The 17277-nt window shown below is 34.0% G+C and overlaps 3 protein-coding genes across 5 annotated transcripts; 1 reads left to right on the forward strand and 2 right to left on the reverse strand.

Moving 5' to 3' along the window:
- The first annotated feature begins 1696 nt into the window (after window positions 1-1696).
- On the forward strand, window positions 1697-3037 carry LOC126676241 (uncharacterized). The gene is made up of 3 exons (XM_050370402.2): window positions 1697-2108; window positions 2200-2554; window positions 2673-3037. The coding sequence occupies exons 1-3, from the start codon at window positions 1728-1730 to the stop codon at window positions 2858-2860; spliced, it is 924 nt and encodes a 307-aa protein (XP_050226359.1). The 5' UTR covers window positions 1697-1727; the 3' UTR covers window positions 2861-3037.
- Window positions 2902-5708, reverse strand: LOC126676240 (uncharacterized). The gene is made up of 8 exons (XM_050370401.2): window positions 5426-5708; window positions 5120-5329; window positions 4931-5010; window positions 4691-4766; window positions 4001-4129; window positions 3651-3779; window positions 3362-3469; window positions 2902-3272 (listed from the first exon to the last, which is right to left on the reverse strand). The coding sequence occupies exons 1-8, from the start codon at window positions 5549-5551 to the stop codon at window positions 3141-3143; spliced, it is 990 nt and encodes a 329-aa protein (XP_050226358.1). The 5' UTR covers window positions 5552-5708; the 3' UTR covers window positions 2902-3140.
- Window positions 5709-5991: 283 nt separating this feature from the next.
- LOC126676239 (serine/threonine-protein kinase BLUS1-like) lies at window positions 5992-15890 on the reverse strand. 3 transcript variants are annotated; one of them, XM_050370399.2, is made up of 21 exons: window positions 15516-15889; window positions 12601-12855; window positions 12366-12490; window positions 12182-12226; window positions 11499-11580; window positions 11311-11379; window positions 10947-11117; window positions 10796-10861; window positions 10001-10069; window positions 9835-9906; window positions 9352-9695; window positions 8505-8641; window positions 8274-8368; window positions 8165-8203; window positions 8022-8081; window positions 7622-7723; window positions 7407-7458; window positions 7265-7320; window positions 6875-6939; window positions 6738-6789; window positions 5992-6503 (listed from the first exon to the last, which is right to left on the reverse strand). In XM_050370399.2, the coding sequence occupies exons 1-21, from the start codon at window positions 15690-15692 to the stop codon at window positions 6435-6437; spliced, it is 2202 nt and encodes a 733-aa protein (XP_050226356.1). In that variant the 5' UTR covers window positions 15693-15889; the 3' UTR covers window positions 5992-6434. The 3 variants fall into 3 exon arrangements, with proteins under 3 accessions (XP_050226356.1, XP_050226357.1, XP_055961552.1); XM_050370400.2 differs by lacking the exon at window positions 8165-8203; XM_056105577.1 differs by lacking the exons at window positions 5992-6503; window positions 6738-6789; window positions 6875-6939; window positions 7265-7320 and adding an exon at window positions 6514-6732 and having other exon boundaries at window positions 15516-15890.
- Window positions 15891-17277: the final 1387 nt, after the last annotated feature.

Consider the following 17277-nt stretch of genomic DNA (forward strand, 5'->3'; position numbering starts at 1 on the left):
ATTAGGGTTTCGGTCGGATCTGCTATTTATGAATATTATGTTATTTTCATATTATATCGAGATAAATATATATATGTTTGAGTATGCGATGTGTATTTTGATAATACCGATTATAAGTTGCATACTCACTCAGTATTTTCCCAAATACTGACCCCTCATTCTGATGTTTGCAGGTATTAGAAGTCGGATCAGACGAGCCATCTCCATTGTGCCAGAAGTCATTGGACTTGCACAAATATGAGTTCCTAAAGCTGCAGTAGTCAGTAGGTGTCAGTACTAGATAAATATTTTTACTTCAAACAGTATTTTTATATTGTAAACTCTAGTATGATATTTTGATATTTATTAATAATATGTTTTTAATTGCGAAAAATTATTAGTGGTTTTAGGCTTGCTACGGGTTTCGGAGCTACCACTCCCATTCCCTAGCGCCGGTCTCGGCTCAATAATTTGGGTCTTGACACAATACATAATTGATACATATAGATACGTATTCGTTGTTCGAAACCTTTTCCTTATTTTTTATGTCTTTTTTTAAATTCTATTATTAATATTTTTATACGTCTCAAAAACTTATCGGAAATTTTAATACATGCTTTACATATATATTTACTATACATATTTGATATACGTACGATACATTTTTTTTAGATGTAGTAAATTGAAGTTTAATTAATTAAATTTATAAATTGTTATTTTTTTCTTTTATCAATTTAATTGAATCAACTTATGTATATTTGATACATACAAAAGGTATTTGAAAAATATATATGATGCAACTTTGATACATATTAGATACATCTCTGATACATATACTATACATAATTGATACATCTCTGATACATATACTATACATAATTGATACGCATTCGTTTTTCGAAATTTTTTCCTTACTTTTTATGTCTTTTTTTAAGTTTTATTACTAATATTTTTATACATCTGAAAACTTATCAAAATTTTTATATTTAATTAACAATAAATATGGCTATTTTTTTTATTTTTATATGACAAAAAAAGTGCCTATTTTTTTTAATTTTTATGAGACGTAAAACATATTTTTTATATTTTTAGAATTTAAAATTTCATATATTTTAAAATTAAAATTAATATTAAATAAGTAATAAATATTAGTATTTAAAAATTTGTTAAAATATCAGTATTTTGAAATTTAAATATTAAATAAGTAAATAAATAAATAGCATAAAAAAATTAGATAAACTATTTGTTTGAAATGTGAGGTCAAATTAAAATATTAAATAAATAAGTAAATAAAGAACGTATTTGATTTTTTGAAAAAAAAAAGAGGGGACATGTTAGCTGACCCGCGCATCACCCGCGGGTCAGTGGAGCATGTGCACCAGCACAGCTCGTGCACATGCTCATGCGTCAGCAGGCCTGACGCGCGCGTCAGGTCTGCTGACGTCATTGTAGGTATTAGGTGTAATAAATTGCTGAAAATTTGTACTGCATGTTATTTATTTTTATATTGATTGTACCGCATGAAAAGACAACCCCTCTTTTGTATACTTTTGTAAAGAAGTTGCAGTTAAACCCTGTAGTGAGTGCCAACATAGCCCTCGCTGAATTTTCAAAGCCAAGAAAAAGTGTAGTAAGGTTAGTTTTTATGGGCTATAAAACTGATTAAATTCTTAATGGGCCGAAAGCGAGAAAAATTGTAGTTTCTATAAGCTGCTGTTTTTTTCGCTGATGTTTTTCAATCTCATGTCATGGCTACCATAAACCACACCTCTTCTCTCACTTATCCAAATCCCAGATTGAAACCCTTTTGTATACCATCACCAGCTAGCTCAAGATTGTTCTTGAGAGTGGCCACTTCACTGCCAAAACGTTTTGTCGTTAAAAATAGTAAAAATGATGATTCAAAAGAGAGTAGTAATAATTTAAAGGATGCGTTATCGGGTATGGTGGACAAGCAAGTGGAGGAGATTTTGAGCAGAAAAGAGAATAGAATGTTGCTTGATGGGTTAGATAAGGCGTCTCAGAGAGTAGAAAGAGCGAAAAAAGAGCTTGCTGAGATTCAACGACAAGAACTTGAAGCTCAACAAATGGCGGTTTATATTAACCAGCTTGAGAGCAGAGCCTCCGAGGTCTGTTGCTTTTCCAACGTATTAACATTTTTAACAAGGGACTTATTCTTAACTATAGAGTGATGATATATTGTTTTTGCTTTAAATCAAGATTGCAGAATGTCAGCGGGAAATCTTGGAGGCAAGAGCCAAGGTTGAAGAAGCCGAACGATCACTATTACTGAGCACGGATACTGAAGATAGTTCGGGAGGAGAGACGATCAACAAAGATGAAGAGAGATTGGAGTCCATAAAGGCTGCTGCTATATCTGCAGTTGTCGGCACCCTCACTGAACTCCCCATCTCTCTCACGCAGGTCGACTCCATTCCCCAGTTAATACTTTCTTCAGCAGTCACCTTTGCTAGCTGTGCACTATTTGGAGTGACCTTCCGATATGCTGTGAGAAGAGATTTGGATGATTTTCACCTAAAGTCCGGGACAGTTGCAGCTTTTGGATTCGTCAAAGGTACAACTTTTGATTAAATTCAGAAAATATCCAGTTGTTTTGACTAAATGCAGTAACGAGAACATGATGCAGTAGGATGTTTACGATCAACTGAGAAAAAAAAGGATTTGTAATGCAGGCCTTGCTATGGTTGCCGGAGGACCACCACTGGATATGAATGCTGAAAGTTTAGTATCCCGGGCCCTTGATGGTGCTCTCTATGTATCTGAAAATTTCTTGATCTTTGCCTTTGCTGCTGTTAGCTTGGATTTCTGCTTCAAAATGAGGTTTCTAAGCCCCTTCCCTGTGAAGAGGCTGCAAAACTGATGATGGAGGCAGACATGTGATATGCATCTATCTTCATCAACTATCACAAAAACTTGAAACTCGACAATGAAAAGAATTGTCTCCTTACAAACTGAATATTAACCTAGTGTAGAAAGATTCATATATCTGTAAGAATGTTAATGTATTTTTTTGCTGTAATCAATATTTTTCCCCAAAGGCTGCCAAAAAACCAATTTACAAGTAGATATTGAATGATTACTCCAATTAGTGAAGAATGTTTTATATATTCCAACCTCAATGTCACGTAACAAGCTGATATCTATTGTTTCTTCCTCTCCTCATCATCATCCCAAACACTATGTCTGTGCTCATGATGTTCTGAGTGCTCTATCTGAGTTTCATTTCTTAGCTGCTCAGTAGCAGATGACTGGCTCCCATGTTCCTCTTTTTCCTGAAATTAGAAGTTCAAATCCAGTCAGGTATAAAAACAAAGATCGATGATTGAAACAAAAGTGTGTTTGTGCCTTTACTGATTTATACCTCCTCAGAGAGTCCTTCCATATCTTTCTTTATCATTGTAGGTGAAAACAAATTTGCAGCCTCCTTTAAAAATTCCTCAAAATCCCCATTTTTCAAGTTATTTTCAAGCTGCGAAAGGAAGGCCAGTGTTAGTCATGCAGAAAAGAAATACACTCAATGAGTTATCCTCATTCTCAGGCCTCTTAATCTTTATTGCACTGACATCACAAGTTCAATTCCCCGTCAGGTACACGCATAATGGTTTTATCCAATGAGACAACAGTCTAGATGCACCTTAAATGATTAGTACCTCCTCAAAATGTCTATGATCATTTTCCATGTTCAAATCTTCTTTTTCCATCAGTGGTGAAAGGAACTTTGCAGCTTCCTTCAAAATTTGAAATCCTTCAAGTTCTTTATTATCTTTACTTGGTTCATACTGTGGAAGGAAAAACAATTTAATAATGCAAATCCATCTATAATCTCTATGATTTAGGGTACAATTTCATATCCATCTACAGAATCTAATATGATTTTTAACCAATCTACTTATATAACTTGCTGTGAAAAAAATGAGAGTACAGAGAACAGGATATAAAGTATAAACACAAGGATTATAAAATAATGAAACAAATGACAAATGCCTTCAGTCATTAATACCTTCTCAAATGGTGCTTGGTGATCTTTTGAGTTTGAATCTTTCTTTTTACTCCTCGGTGTAAAAAAATTAGCAGCGGCCTTCAAATATTGAAATCCATCAAGATCTCCATTTTTTATACTTGCTTCAAGCTGTGAAATGAGGAATTGTCAGTATCAATGTTAGTAATTGGGTCGGCCCTTCCAAGACGGGATTATCTGACCCATATCCTTGTTATTGTTGTCAATATAATATATAAATTAATAAAAAAGTTATAACTCTTAGTGTAAAGTTGTAAAAGACAAATGATATAAACAATAAAACCGTTAAGATAACTGTGATTCGGGTTGAAAAACGAAACACTCTCCTTCCATGCAAATACACTAGAAGTAAATAAGATAGCAAAAACATATTCTATATTCAAAGTAATATGAAATTTGAGTTGACTCAACTACAAAGTGATTGTGGATTTATTAAAGTTATGCAATTCAATCCAAATTTGTATTCCCTTACAGCTTAACCAACACAAATATAAATACAATCACTATGATTTCAGATACATTTTTACCCTAAGGCCTCACAGTTACCAAACTAAATGAAATTCAATAATCCTAATATAATGTGAGAATTCAAAGAAAACGATATAAGAAACCTGAACAAGTTAGTGTTGCAGATAGGTAACATAATGGAAAACGTAAAATTAAGTGATATACCTGCACATGTATGATGCCGAAAATAATGCTAGCAACAGGCAACCAACTATCTTCGGGGAACAAAGACATATTTGACCTACATTATAAGTTGAGCAAAAAAGATCTCAAACATGCACACTTGAATTAAAAACTAAATTACAACTTTGTATAAGTACAAACTACATTAGTGTATCATAATTCATTTTCACTTTAGAGAAAATTTATAATCGACAAGAGAAGAGCAATTACTATGTTAACAACCTGATGTATGGAGCCAAGTATACAAGTGCATAGACAGCATAACGCCGTTTTCCAGTATCAAGCCATGCAAATACCCAGCTCTATCAATCAATCAAACAAACAAAAATATCAATAAATTATTTTCCATACTAGTCTATTCTAAGACTTTAAACAGGCGAAAAGGGAAAAGGAGAGCGTAGCGATCATGACCAGCCAATTAAAGTAAGGAATAAAGCTTATGATCCCCATGGCAGTCAATCGAGCATCAGTAGAATCAATAGCAGAATCACCATCGTCTTCGGGATTAACAGCTTTAGGCAGCAGTAAAGAACTCAGCACAGAAGCACCAATAGCGGCAGCAAAAGGAGCGTCGCCAGAAAACTCCGCTCTGCATATTCCTTTGTTTTTTAAAATCCTCCTCTGTACATACAAAAACGCCAAGAATAATGTATAAAGAAGAAGAAACAAATAAAATTTAATTCTACACCACGCGCCAAAGTATTTATCAGTGATTACCTTGACATGAAAATTAGTATGGAAGCTAAGTTTGGGAAGTAGATGGGAGAACTGAGGAGGTTTCAGAGAGAGGAGACCAGAAGAAGAGGCGGAGAAGGTGGATGAAGTAAGGCAGGTACTAATCATATCTGCGACTGCCGCCGTATGCGGTGGCTCTGTGACATACGACGAGAGAGTCGGAGAGGGATTGTAGGGAGGAAAGAGACAGAATCTCGAGTATTTTGGAAAGTGTGATATTATTGACGTGGACAGGGGTTATATACAGCCAACAGCAAAAATGTGTCATGCGTATTGTGCAGTCTATAGAACTAGAATTATGGATCCGGTTTACTTTAGGTTAGTAATTGAAGATTTGACTTTCAGCAAATATAATACTGAAAATTGTGAAATTAATCAAGAAAATTATATGTAAACTTTTCCCTAGTTACAAGTTAGTAAAACAAAAATGGAAACAGAGGCTAGTCATTTCTGCCGCCAGTTATTACCATTCCCAACACCAGCTACAAAATTCCGATCTATATTTTTATTGTATAGAAATTATAAGTTGGTGCATTTTCACAAGTAAATAAGAAAGAGGGAGCATTTGGTTGGTCTACTGATGACACATTTACAAAAATCAGGTCAATATGCACAAAACAGTAAGTTCTGGATAAACAGATATAAAAGAATATGTAGATATATCAACACTTCAAGCTTTCTAATATTATCATGCCAACGGCTTCAGTGTGGGCGATAAAATTGCCAGTTTTTGAGTACTAAAGAACACGGGAAGGTGCATATGTGACTGCAAGTCTGCCTAATCCTCATAACTTTGCTTAATCCTCATCATAGTGACTGTCATACTATAAGGAATTTCCGTGTATCACACAGTTGCAGAAGAGATGTCATTTACCGCCATCCAGCACTTTCTACAGACAGAAGGTTCTCTCTACAGCAACGATGAAAGAATGACCCACACCGATGAATTTACAAGGTAGCTTCACTTTACAGTATCAGCCATTTTGAGCTTTCAGGCATCGACTTCTCTCCTATCCCCATTTTGTTCCTGAGCAGATACAGTTTTCAGCTGCTGTAGCAACTGCAGAAAATAAAGTATTCCAGAGAGTCAATCCATCCGTACATTACATGTATAAGATATTATTTCAAGGCTGCAGTCATCTGATTCAACAATTATCCATCGATACAAGTGATTTATAGTACTAGATCCACTTGACCTTAATCATCCTACTTCTTCTATAAGCAGTGACAAAATCATTAAAGAAACCATCCCACGGGACTTAAAAACCAGAATCCATTATTTTGAGCAACTCACTTGTACATATTTCATCCTTTCAGCATTAAGTTCATCATTCAAATAGATCATCCTGAACAATGACATGTAAACATTAGGAAATTTTTCATATTTGGACTAAAAGTAAAGGTAGCATAAACTCATTAACAATTAACAACCTAGCTTGAAGCTCGGAGATTTTCATTACCAATCCCCGCTCCCTCTCAGACGATACTGCTTCAACCTGTTGCATAGGGAGATCAATGATGCAATTGGCCTTAGAAGTCGTAATAACCATTTTACACATAGCACTATCTCAGTATCATTTAATTTATTAGTATTATTGGTTAAGTGAACAACGAGGGGAAGAGGAGTGAAAGATGAAAAAAAAATCCAAATGAACAAATCAAAACCCAATATCAAAATTTAATCCGCAGCGCCTCTATTTAGATATCCGAGCAGAGAAAAATTATTGACCCAACAAAAATGACCTTTTAAGGGATTGAGAAGAAGAATGAGAGGAAAGATAGAAAGGGGGAGGAGGCAAACAGAACATAAATTGAGCTTACACTTCCATTAATCTCGGAATTGCGGGGCAACGGTGGTAATTTTCCATTTTGAGAAACTGATAGAAGCAAACCATGAAAGTTCAGTTTTTCACCGTATAAACATATTATGTATCAATCAAGTAATACCAAATCTTTTACTCACCATCTGCTGCTTCAGCTGGTTGTAAGCTATTCAGCAAACTGACAATAAGATCCTGCCATCATAACACATTTTCCAACTATTAAATAACTGGTACTTGCATTTACATGCTTGAATGTAAAAATAACTGGTACTTGCATTTACATGCTTGAATGTAAAAAAACTTCTCCCAGAGAAATCAGTCATATATTTGATTACTCAATTTCACTCTGCCTTACCTGCTGAACTGAAGTCTGCTGAAAAAGATTCTGTAGGTGAGGCATAATGAGTGATGCGGATATATTGCTGTTAATAACCTCCTTTGGAGATTGACTGGTAGACTGAAAAAGTGGACATGGCATCTAGTAATTAAAATAGCATAAAAAATTAAACCAATAAACAATCGATGTGTTCTGCAACGTATTTGCGTATGTGTAGATAGAGATAGATATGAGTGAACCCTTAAACTGATAATAGCATAAGCCTCTAGATTCTGACATCTAGAGCAGTGCAAACAGACTAACACCCTAGCTGCTTGTTGACAGTAATAAAAAAATTCATAGCTTGCAAACTTCAAGCTTGTAAAATAAAGAGGTGGAAATTCATTCATAATCAAGAGAAAGAGTTCAGTGTATAAACCATTTGCTTGGGCTCAAACATCCATTCGCCGACGCTAGCAGACTTTCTTAGCGGTGATCCCTGAAAATTATAAGAAGAAAAAACATTAAGAAGTGGACGACAATTAGTTGGTCAAAACTACTTCATAAAGTTCAGCAACCTACCGGTGAAGATCGACGTTGAACAGTACTTAATGGAATATCCTAGAGCACATTCTAATGGTTAGTGAGAGTCGTATCATAAGACAAAACTTCATAGTAAAGGAGCTCTTACCTTTACAAGATCTAAATTTTCTGATGTTACTGAAAATCTCCCCTTAATTTGCACCAAATTAGCTTTTGACTTTTCATCTAAGGAATCTCTGAATCCTATTCAAAGGCATTGATTAATGAAATTAAAAGAAGTCAAAAATTATAAGCGACATCATATGTACTAGAAATATCAGAAAGATGAATTAAGGAACAACAGTCATAATCTTTAACGTTTATCCCGAGTGTTGTGTACCTCCTGAAGATTTTATGGGAGCTGATAAACTATTTGCAGAAGCTCGATTGGGAAGCATTAGTGGACCACTAAAGCTTGGAGCTTTTCGAACTTCACAAGTGGTTCTCTCCCTTGTCGCTGGTGTGTCATTCTCAGACCTATTGATTCACAACAAACTACATAAACAAAGGCTAATATAGGCTACTAAGGATTGTATAAAACAATTCAACTAACATCAAGGAAATAAAGTAATAAGCAGTTTATCTAAATTCCCTGATAAAGAAAAATCAGAATTTGCATAAGTTTCTCTCCTGATCCACATAAAGAAGTAAGGAAAAAAAAAGAGTTGGACTTCCATTCTCACTAACAAAATTCTGAAACCAAATGCACCACCCAAATACCTTTGCATAGCCAAAAAAACTCACTGGACTCTTCTATAAATCTTTACTGAAGATTCGATGAATGCAAGCACATAAGTGTGAAAAATGGAGTGAAGACTCGTAAATTGCAGAACAAATGTTACTTCCTTCTACTTCATATTTTATCGTTTTCAACATCCAATATCCTTGTACAAAAAACAGTCTCAGCCAAAAGATCATTCACATCGTTTTCTTTCATTTTAGAAAAGGTATATCACTACGACATATCATAATCTATTTCTGCATTAAATCACTTTGGTGTTAGCCTCAATTTTCAATGACAATCTAGAACCACATTTAATACTAGCAAATTTAAGAAGCATTATGTGAAGACCATCTTAACCAATAAAAAGATTCTCTATGCAACAAGCAACATCATTTTAAACAGCCTGATCAAAATTGCAGATGAACTCAAAATAATAATGATGCTGATGATGAAGCATGCAAACCTTTCTGTGAAACGGCCCTTATCCGATAATGAATGACCAAGCACAGCACCAGGCACGAGAGGCCCACTTTGAGATTGACGGCTCTTTGCCATTTTAGTCTTGGCCTGACTAACATCCTTTTCTGAAGACGATGCTTTTTCATCATTGCTTGATCCACTTATTTTTGAAGCAATTTTGTCTAGGTAACCACCTTCTAGCAAGTCATTTTCTACAAATTTTCCCTTTCGGTTCAAACTCTCTTCCTGTTGTAATTCATCTTCAACTGTCTGCAAGATACTGTCAGCTAGCTGTATTTCACTATTCATATTCAGTTTCATAGAACTGGATTGAGCATCACAAACAGCCTGCCAGACATAAACAAGAAAATAACATGTTTAATTGCTAAGGATCAAAAATTCATAGCAATGCAGAGAACTTGAACAAGCAAAGAGAAAAGCGGAAGAGGAAAATGAATAAATTTGTTTTGATAACCAGATTGATAACCTTATCACTACCAAATTGTTTCATTATTTCTTCTTCTTCCCTCGTGTCATGCATATCATCATCATCTCGAACCTACCAAAAAAAAAAAAGCTTAGAACACCCAGCACGCAACTCTTGTTTTGAAAATCATCACCTTAAAACAACATCTTCATGATAGATCACTTACTAACGATGCTTGAACTTTTAAATCCTCAACATCAAAATTCCAAGCACTAACTCCACGCTGGTACTCACTCTGATGGGAAAAGACAAACACAGTACTATAACCATCAGAATATAACAAATAACACATGCAGAGAGCAACCAAGTTTAGATATCCAGGACCCCGCAGATTTAGTGTTCCCAGTTATAAGTTTATTTACTTAATTCATGAATGGATAGCAGTTGACACAATCTCAGAAACAATAGTGGCATTCCAATAAAGAATGCCACAGTTGTTTCAAAAGATTCCAACCATTCTTTTAGTTCTCATAGGCTCTATAGAGAATGCAGTGAAGCTGTGTAGCAAATTCCCAAATCAGAAAACTCTCTTTTTATCAGGTTACATCTGATAGATCAGGGAAGTTCACATGCAAGACAATCTCCCATATGAAATGTGACCAAGGAACATGGACTCAATCCAGGCCCAGGGTAATGATTTACAATATTAATGCGTTTACAACTCATGCCAAATGCCAATTGTAAATTGCTACTGGGCATGATTTGCAATAAATACTGAGAATTTGCAGCAAAAAGTTGGGCCATCAAGAAAAAGAAAGTGCAGTCACCAATGAGGAAGATGGAATTTTAACTTATGTAGATCAAGCTAATAGGATACGGCTCAGTAAATAAAGAACTTCCCAGGAGAACATGCAATGTATAACAGCAAGATAAAATGAATGAATATCATGTTTAAAGAGCATCCATCAGCGACAGGCACAGTCAGCAAGTTCAATTCAATGATCTGAGAAATGTTTCTAACCTGTGACAAAGCTTCTTGCTCTGCAGAAGGCATTTTCTTTAAAGCTAGCTGTGCTGCATCTTTAAGCTGCAACATTTTACCAAGTCATTGAAACAACTAACTGCAACGTCTTTAGGCACAAAGCAACCCTCATAGCACTACGACCACAAACCTGAAGGGATTTCACACGATTCCAAAGGGGCGGCAAGTCTGCAAATAGCTTCTTCACAGAAAGCTCTGGAGGCTTTGCATGCTTGAAAAAAGAGTGCTTTAATAACTTCTCAGCTGTTGGCCTCTTTGTTTGATCTTTTACCAGGCACATTGCAACCATTTCTTTAAAAGACTGATCACAACTGGAAATCCTCCAATAAGAATCTTAACAATTATGAGAGGAATATTGCTAGCGAAATAACACTAGAACCATGATAACTGTTTTTACAGGAAATGGCAGACAATGTACCACCTTATTCTACAAAAGCACAAAGGAGGACTAAAATCTATTAATACATAAATCTAGCCAGAAAGAATTCCAGTACCTTAGAGAACTTTTTATCACGATCATAATCAAGTCCAGGAGGGGCATTCTGTATTGTCATTAACAGGACCTGTCACATCAAGAAAAGCATGAAGCAAAATTAAGATATATCCACAAAACCAAGAAAAAACAAATCTTCTCTTGAACACCATTTTAGCATTTACTTCATGGAATCGCAATTGGAAATACCTTCATGGGCGGGTATTTTGAGAAAGGAGCATGACCATGAGCCAACTCTAATGCCGTTATACCAAAAGACCAAATATCAGCCCTGTGCAAGAATGACCAAAGGGACAAACCAAGCAATAACCATATAAGTTTTCTTTCCAATCTCAGTTTTGAAGTTGTTACTTGTAATCATATGCTTTCATTGATCTAGATATGAACCCAGTCTAATCGCTAAAATAGAACACACAGCTAAATGTCAACTAAATGAGAGGACAAAATAAACATAACCAGCTATGGATATTCTTTGTTACATATACAACTTTCAAAGCTTTATAAGCATGTACATAGTTATAGCAAATAAAAGATATGCTGCTCAGTCTTGCATGAGAGAACCAAAAGATAATGCATCATGTTAGGCACGCATGGAAAGTGAAGACGAGCATAACCACCACCATCAACAGCCCAAATACAAAGATCAATATAGAATTTGAGGTGAACATAAACATGCACCATCATCAACAACAAAATAAAACATTGAAAGAACAGAGGCCACAAACCGGCCTTCCCACATGCTTAGGGGAGGACAGAGTGCAGATTCAGATTAAAACTTTACTGATGCAACAAGCCACAACTTGATACAACTACATTATGGTAAACTCTTGGTCACATTACAAATTTTTAAAAATTAGCAACCAAAAACTTACTTAGAATTATATCCACTTCCCGGCTGCAAAACCTCCGGTGCCATCCTGAAGATTAGACAATAAACTCCAAGGTTTAGAACCCATTTATTATTCAATTTAAGATGAGGAGGATGGCGTATTGTTATTCAATCATAAACAGCACAAAAGTATATAAATAAATCATAGAAAAATAATTTATACACACCAGCACGGAGTCCCCACAAAAGTATTTCTAGAACGTTGTCTATCACCTGCATCAAACATGCAAGCTGAAACACCAAAGTCAGCAAGCTTTACAAACCCATTACTATTTAGTAGTATGTTTCCAGCCTGTAAGAGTGGATGAAACAAATATAAAATCAATGCCCAGACACCATAGAGTTGTAAACGGAAAAAACATAAGTCATTAAATACAAAAATGTGCAAATGTTAATCCTCACCTTAACATCCCGATGAATATGTCCCTGTCGATGTAGGTAATCCAAAGCCTTAAGAGTTTCTTTAAGAATAGAACCAATAGCAGCCTCTTCAAAGCCATCTGGATATGCAATCTTCATGAGGTGCAAACAAGAACCTTCATCCATGAATGGCATCACCACCCACAGATATCGATCAACAACAAATGAACAAAATGCCCTAATAACATTTGGATGATCTATCAAACTCATAGTTTGAGCTTCTCTACGTATGTCATCCTATAAAATAAGAAACAGTTTGATATTTTCAGAAAATAATCAAAGAAAGCATGTGCCCAAAGAAAAATCAGCTCAGTGACACCCTAACTGTAATTAAAAAACTGCAGACGGCAATTATTTGACTTAGATTGTTCAAAAATATAGACATGTCATCAGATTCTACCTGTATTTAAAAAGGTAAGAAATGTGAAGTTGAAAGAGTCATTACTTCCTTTTTTATTTCATCAAAAGGAAAGATTTGAAAGGAGGTAAATGTTGACAAAGTGAGCCAACATTATCACACAAGTAAGTCCTCTACTTTTGGCTTTATCCCTCAAAATCACATGAGATTATATACATCTTCTTAGAGTCGACAAGCTAAAAAGTAGTACAAGAAAAACAAACAATAAAAAAAAAGATAAGATATGGCCAAAAACAAGAAAAGCTTCCAACAGGAGAGGAGGAAGCATAAGAAAGACAGAGACATCTTCCCACAAACAGATGATAATGATCAACATTTTCATTTGGCTTCTGTCCAAGTTGTTCTTGCAAAAATCAAGTTGGAAAATGTGTTAATTCAACTTACGCTAATATGAATCAAAGCCACACCTCCTTCTATAAAAACTTAACTATTCACCGATCATATAGGTATAAAAAGGTTACCATGCAACCTACCCAAATAAGAAACATTGGTTTCATCAAGACATAAGAAAGACAGAGAGACATCTTCCCGCAAAGAGATGATAATGATCAACATTTTCATTTGGCTTTTGTCCAAGTTTTTCTTGTAAAAATCAGGAAAACGTGATAATTCAACCTATGCTAATATGGAACTCTTGTTTCAAAGCGACACCTCCTTCTACAAAAACTTAACTATTCACCAATCATATATGTACAAAAAGGTTACCATGCAATGCAACCTACCCTAACAAGAAACATTGGTCTCATCAAGACATAAGAAAGACAGAGATATCTCCCCCTAAAGAGATGATAATGATCAACATTTTCATTTGGCTTTGGTTCACGTTTTTCTTGTAAAAATCAAGTTGAAAAATGTGATAATTCAACCTACGCTAATATGAAACTCCTGTTTCAAAGCCACGTCTCCTTCTACAAAAGTTTAACTAATAGGTATAAAAAAGGTTACCACTCAACCTACACTAATAAGAAACATTGGTTTCATCAAGACATAACTCCTCCAAAAATATCGCTATTGACCAATATAGGCCTATTATACACTGAAATTTAGCAACTAACATTCACAATCCTACAGTTTCCTGAATGATTATGGTAAACATGGTAAAAACGAGTACTACATTCTTCAGATGAAACTAAGCTTCAAGAAAGGAGATATTTAACAATGGTTATACCCGTGTTAGCAGGAACGCGGTGCGTTCCGGGTCGTATTACGGGAACAGGAATGTAATACATTAGTTTAATTTTTATGGTACATACGGGAACGAAATACGTTGGTTTATTTTTTATGATATGTAGGGGGTAGAATTAGTTAGTAAATTCTTCTTATATGTGGTACGTTGAACCTCTCTTATTCGGAACGCTTGTCATATACAAGCACAAAATCAATATTTTGTGGAATATTAGCATTACATAAATAGATATTTTCACTTATGAATTCTAACACAAAATCAAGTGCCAACATAATGTTATATTCTCTTCAACTCCTTTAACATCTTAAACAAATAAACAACTTCAGAAATTAAAATTCAATAAAAATAATTTAATTTAGCTTTCTTTTGCCTCTTCATACTTCTTCTTTTTTGTTAATAATCATAAGATAAGTTTTGATTAAAGTGAAACTCTCAGAATCCTTTAAAGAGAATTTAAGTTGACAGCAATTTACAATGTTAATTACAATCTTTATTGAATAAGGTATTGTTATCTATAATTAGCTGCTTTAAAAACCAAATTACTAAGCCCATAAGCACAAAGACAATAAAACCCTAGGACATTAGTATTTGAATACAAAACATAACTAAAACAACTTCCCACCTCTGTTGTTATTCTCCATCTTCTTCTGCATTTTTCTTCTGCAGTTTTTTCAGTCCAATCTCTCTTTATCAACAATTAATGGAAACTCTTCACATGGACTTCCAGTACGCGTACTAAGGCATTTCTGGTACTACCACGAATTTGGATGCACGTCCCAATTCGTGGTAACAATACAAATTATGGTAATACATTAAGACCAGATCCTCAGTACATATAGTAAAAACACTTAAACTCGCATTATCTTAGGTCAATCGATTAAACCTCCACTTTATTCCCAAACCAACTAAATTCTACAATCCGGCAAGTATTTAGAACCTAAACTCAAACAGTGAGTCACATTTATAATGGAAATCTCCGATTCGAACTCCATTAGCTCATTAAAAATCATTAAATTAATCCTCTGAGATTATACCAACACTAAATTTCCCAAATATTGCAATATTCACTAAGGGACCAAAACATTAGTTGATGAACAAATCCAGCTACAATAAGCTGAAACGGCGAACAGTCAAATCAAGTCAAAATCAAAATCCTAAGCTCTAAGCCGAGGTTTAAACACGATCTGATTCGAATCTCAAAAACAAACTCCAACAATTGCAATCAAACATAAAAATAAATCTAAAACACAAAAAGAAGCAGTAAATTACAAGAAAAAATAGGAAATGACTAACCAGATTACAATTGCAGCGATCAAGATCCAAACACTTAACAGCAATGACATCATTACAAGGAAGATAGATCGCTCTAAAAACAGTAGCACTAGCACCGTAACCAATTTCTTCTAGAAGCTTGTAGTCATCGGGATTGGCGGAGTAGTTCTTTGGATTACATCCTCCCGTCCTCTCCATAGCCTCACCGGAAAACCTCCCTGCAAAACTGCTTTCTACTTCCCTGCAAATCCACTATTCTATGTTATAGGTGAGCGCGTGCGATGAAAGTCGAATTTGAGGGATTTTGTGTCTTCTTCTTAATTTCTATCTCAAGTCTCAACAGTTGACCACCATCAGAGCCGATATTGGTAATTGTATTGTGTTTTTTTTAATTAAAAAAATTGCAATGTGCGGCGATGATATGTGGAGTGACTGATGACGACACGTGTAAGGCTCATATTAATATCATGCGGGGCTGAAGTATTAGTACTTGATATTTTTGGATTTTGTTTAAGAATACTTTGCTAATTTTGTAAGGCAATTGTGATTTTTTCCTTCTTTTCATTATTAATATTTTTTGATATAATAGAAATCTATTAAATTAAATCTGAAGCAAAATTATATGGGTAAAAAACTCGAGAAAATTGTTAAATTATTTCTATTAATATGACATAAAACAAGACATATATGTATTTTAACATGATTGTTCGTGAATTTTTCTAAATAAAAACTCAATAATCCTTCAAATCTAATTTTCACTTATTTATGAGTTCATTATTATTCTAGTTCAGTCATTTTTTTTCATATATTAATGTTTATTAAGGACGGAGTAAAATACGAATTACTCATTCCTTTATTGTTGTTTTATTAAACTTTTTTTGATTAAGATATCCATAGTATATGAATGGCACATTTTTTTAATTGGCCATTTTCTTAGCCAGTCGGAAATCATTATTAGTGTTAAATAATCAAATTATTATAAAAAAATAAAGTGTTACATTTTACAAGTGTCGATAATAGATTTATGAGTGAAGGCTGTGAAATTCAAGCTCGGAAAAAATTGATTTAGGAATATTCTAATTTAATTTATTTGGATTGTAAATATTTAGAGACTCATAAATAGTTCAACATATATCTTTTTTATTATCAACATCGTGCTCGAAAATAACGTTTTATTCAAACATCATAATTCATGTAAACTAAATTCAAACAATATTAATTCTATTTATGGCAAAACATTTGAAAATTTTGAAGAACTAATAAGAACTAAAGGTCATTGCAATATTTATAACATTGTCGCATTGATGTGATTTGTAAATACTCATAAAAAAATTGTGTCACGTCATACTTACAGCATAACAATGAATATTTGTGATAGATAGTCTTTAATCATTATTTACTTTTTATTATTATTAATTTTTTCACATAAATAATGTATTATTGGTTTATAAATAATATGAGACTCCAAACGATAATATAAATGTAATTTTTTTTATTTTACATTAATTTTTAGATTTTTTTTTGATGAACTATTAGATTTATTTTTTTATTAAATTAATAAGTTTTTGTTTTGTATACCATTAATAACTTGGTTTTGTTTTTTATAACATTAATAAGTTGGTTCTAGTGAAACAAGTGAACAACAATAACATTTATTTTTAATTCTTAATCACTTATTTTCTTATTTCAATTTCCAAACTTCTGCAGCATAACTAGTGTCTATGTTCATTGCATAATCTATGATCCAATATTCCAATGGCTATAATTTCCATCACAGCTGCAC

The sequence above is a fragment of the Mercurialis annua genome, linkage group LG4 (genome assembly GCF_937616625.2).
Source record: "Mercurialis annua linkage group LG4, ddMerAnnu1.2, whole genome shotgun sequence".
Taxonomy (NCBI): Eukaryota; Viridiplantae; Streptophyta; class Magnoliopsida; order Malpighiales; family Euphorbiaceae; genus Mercurialis; species Mercurialis annua.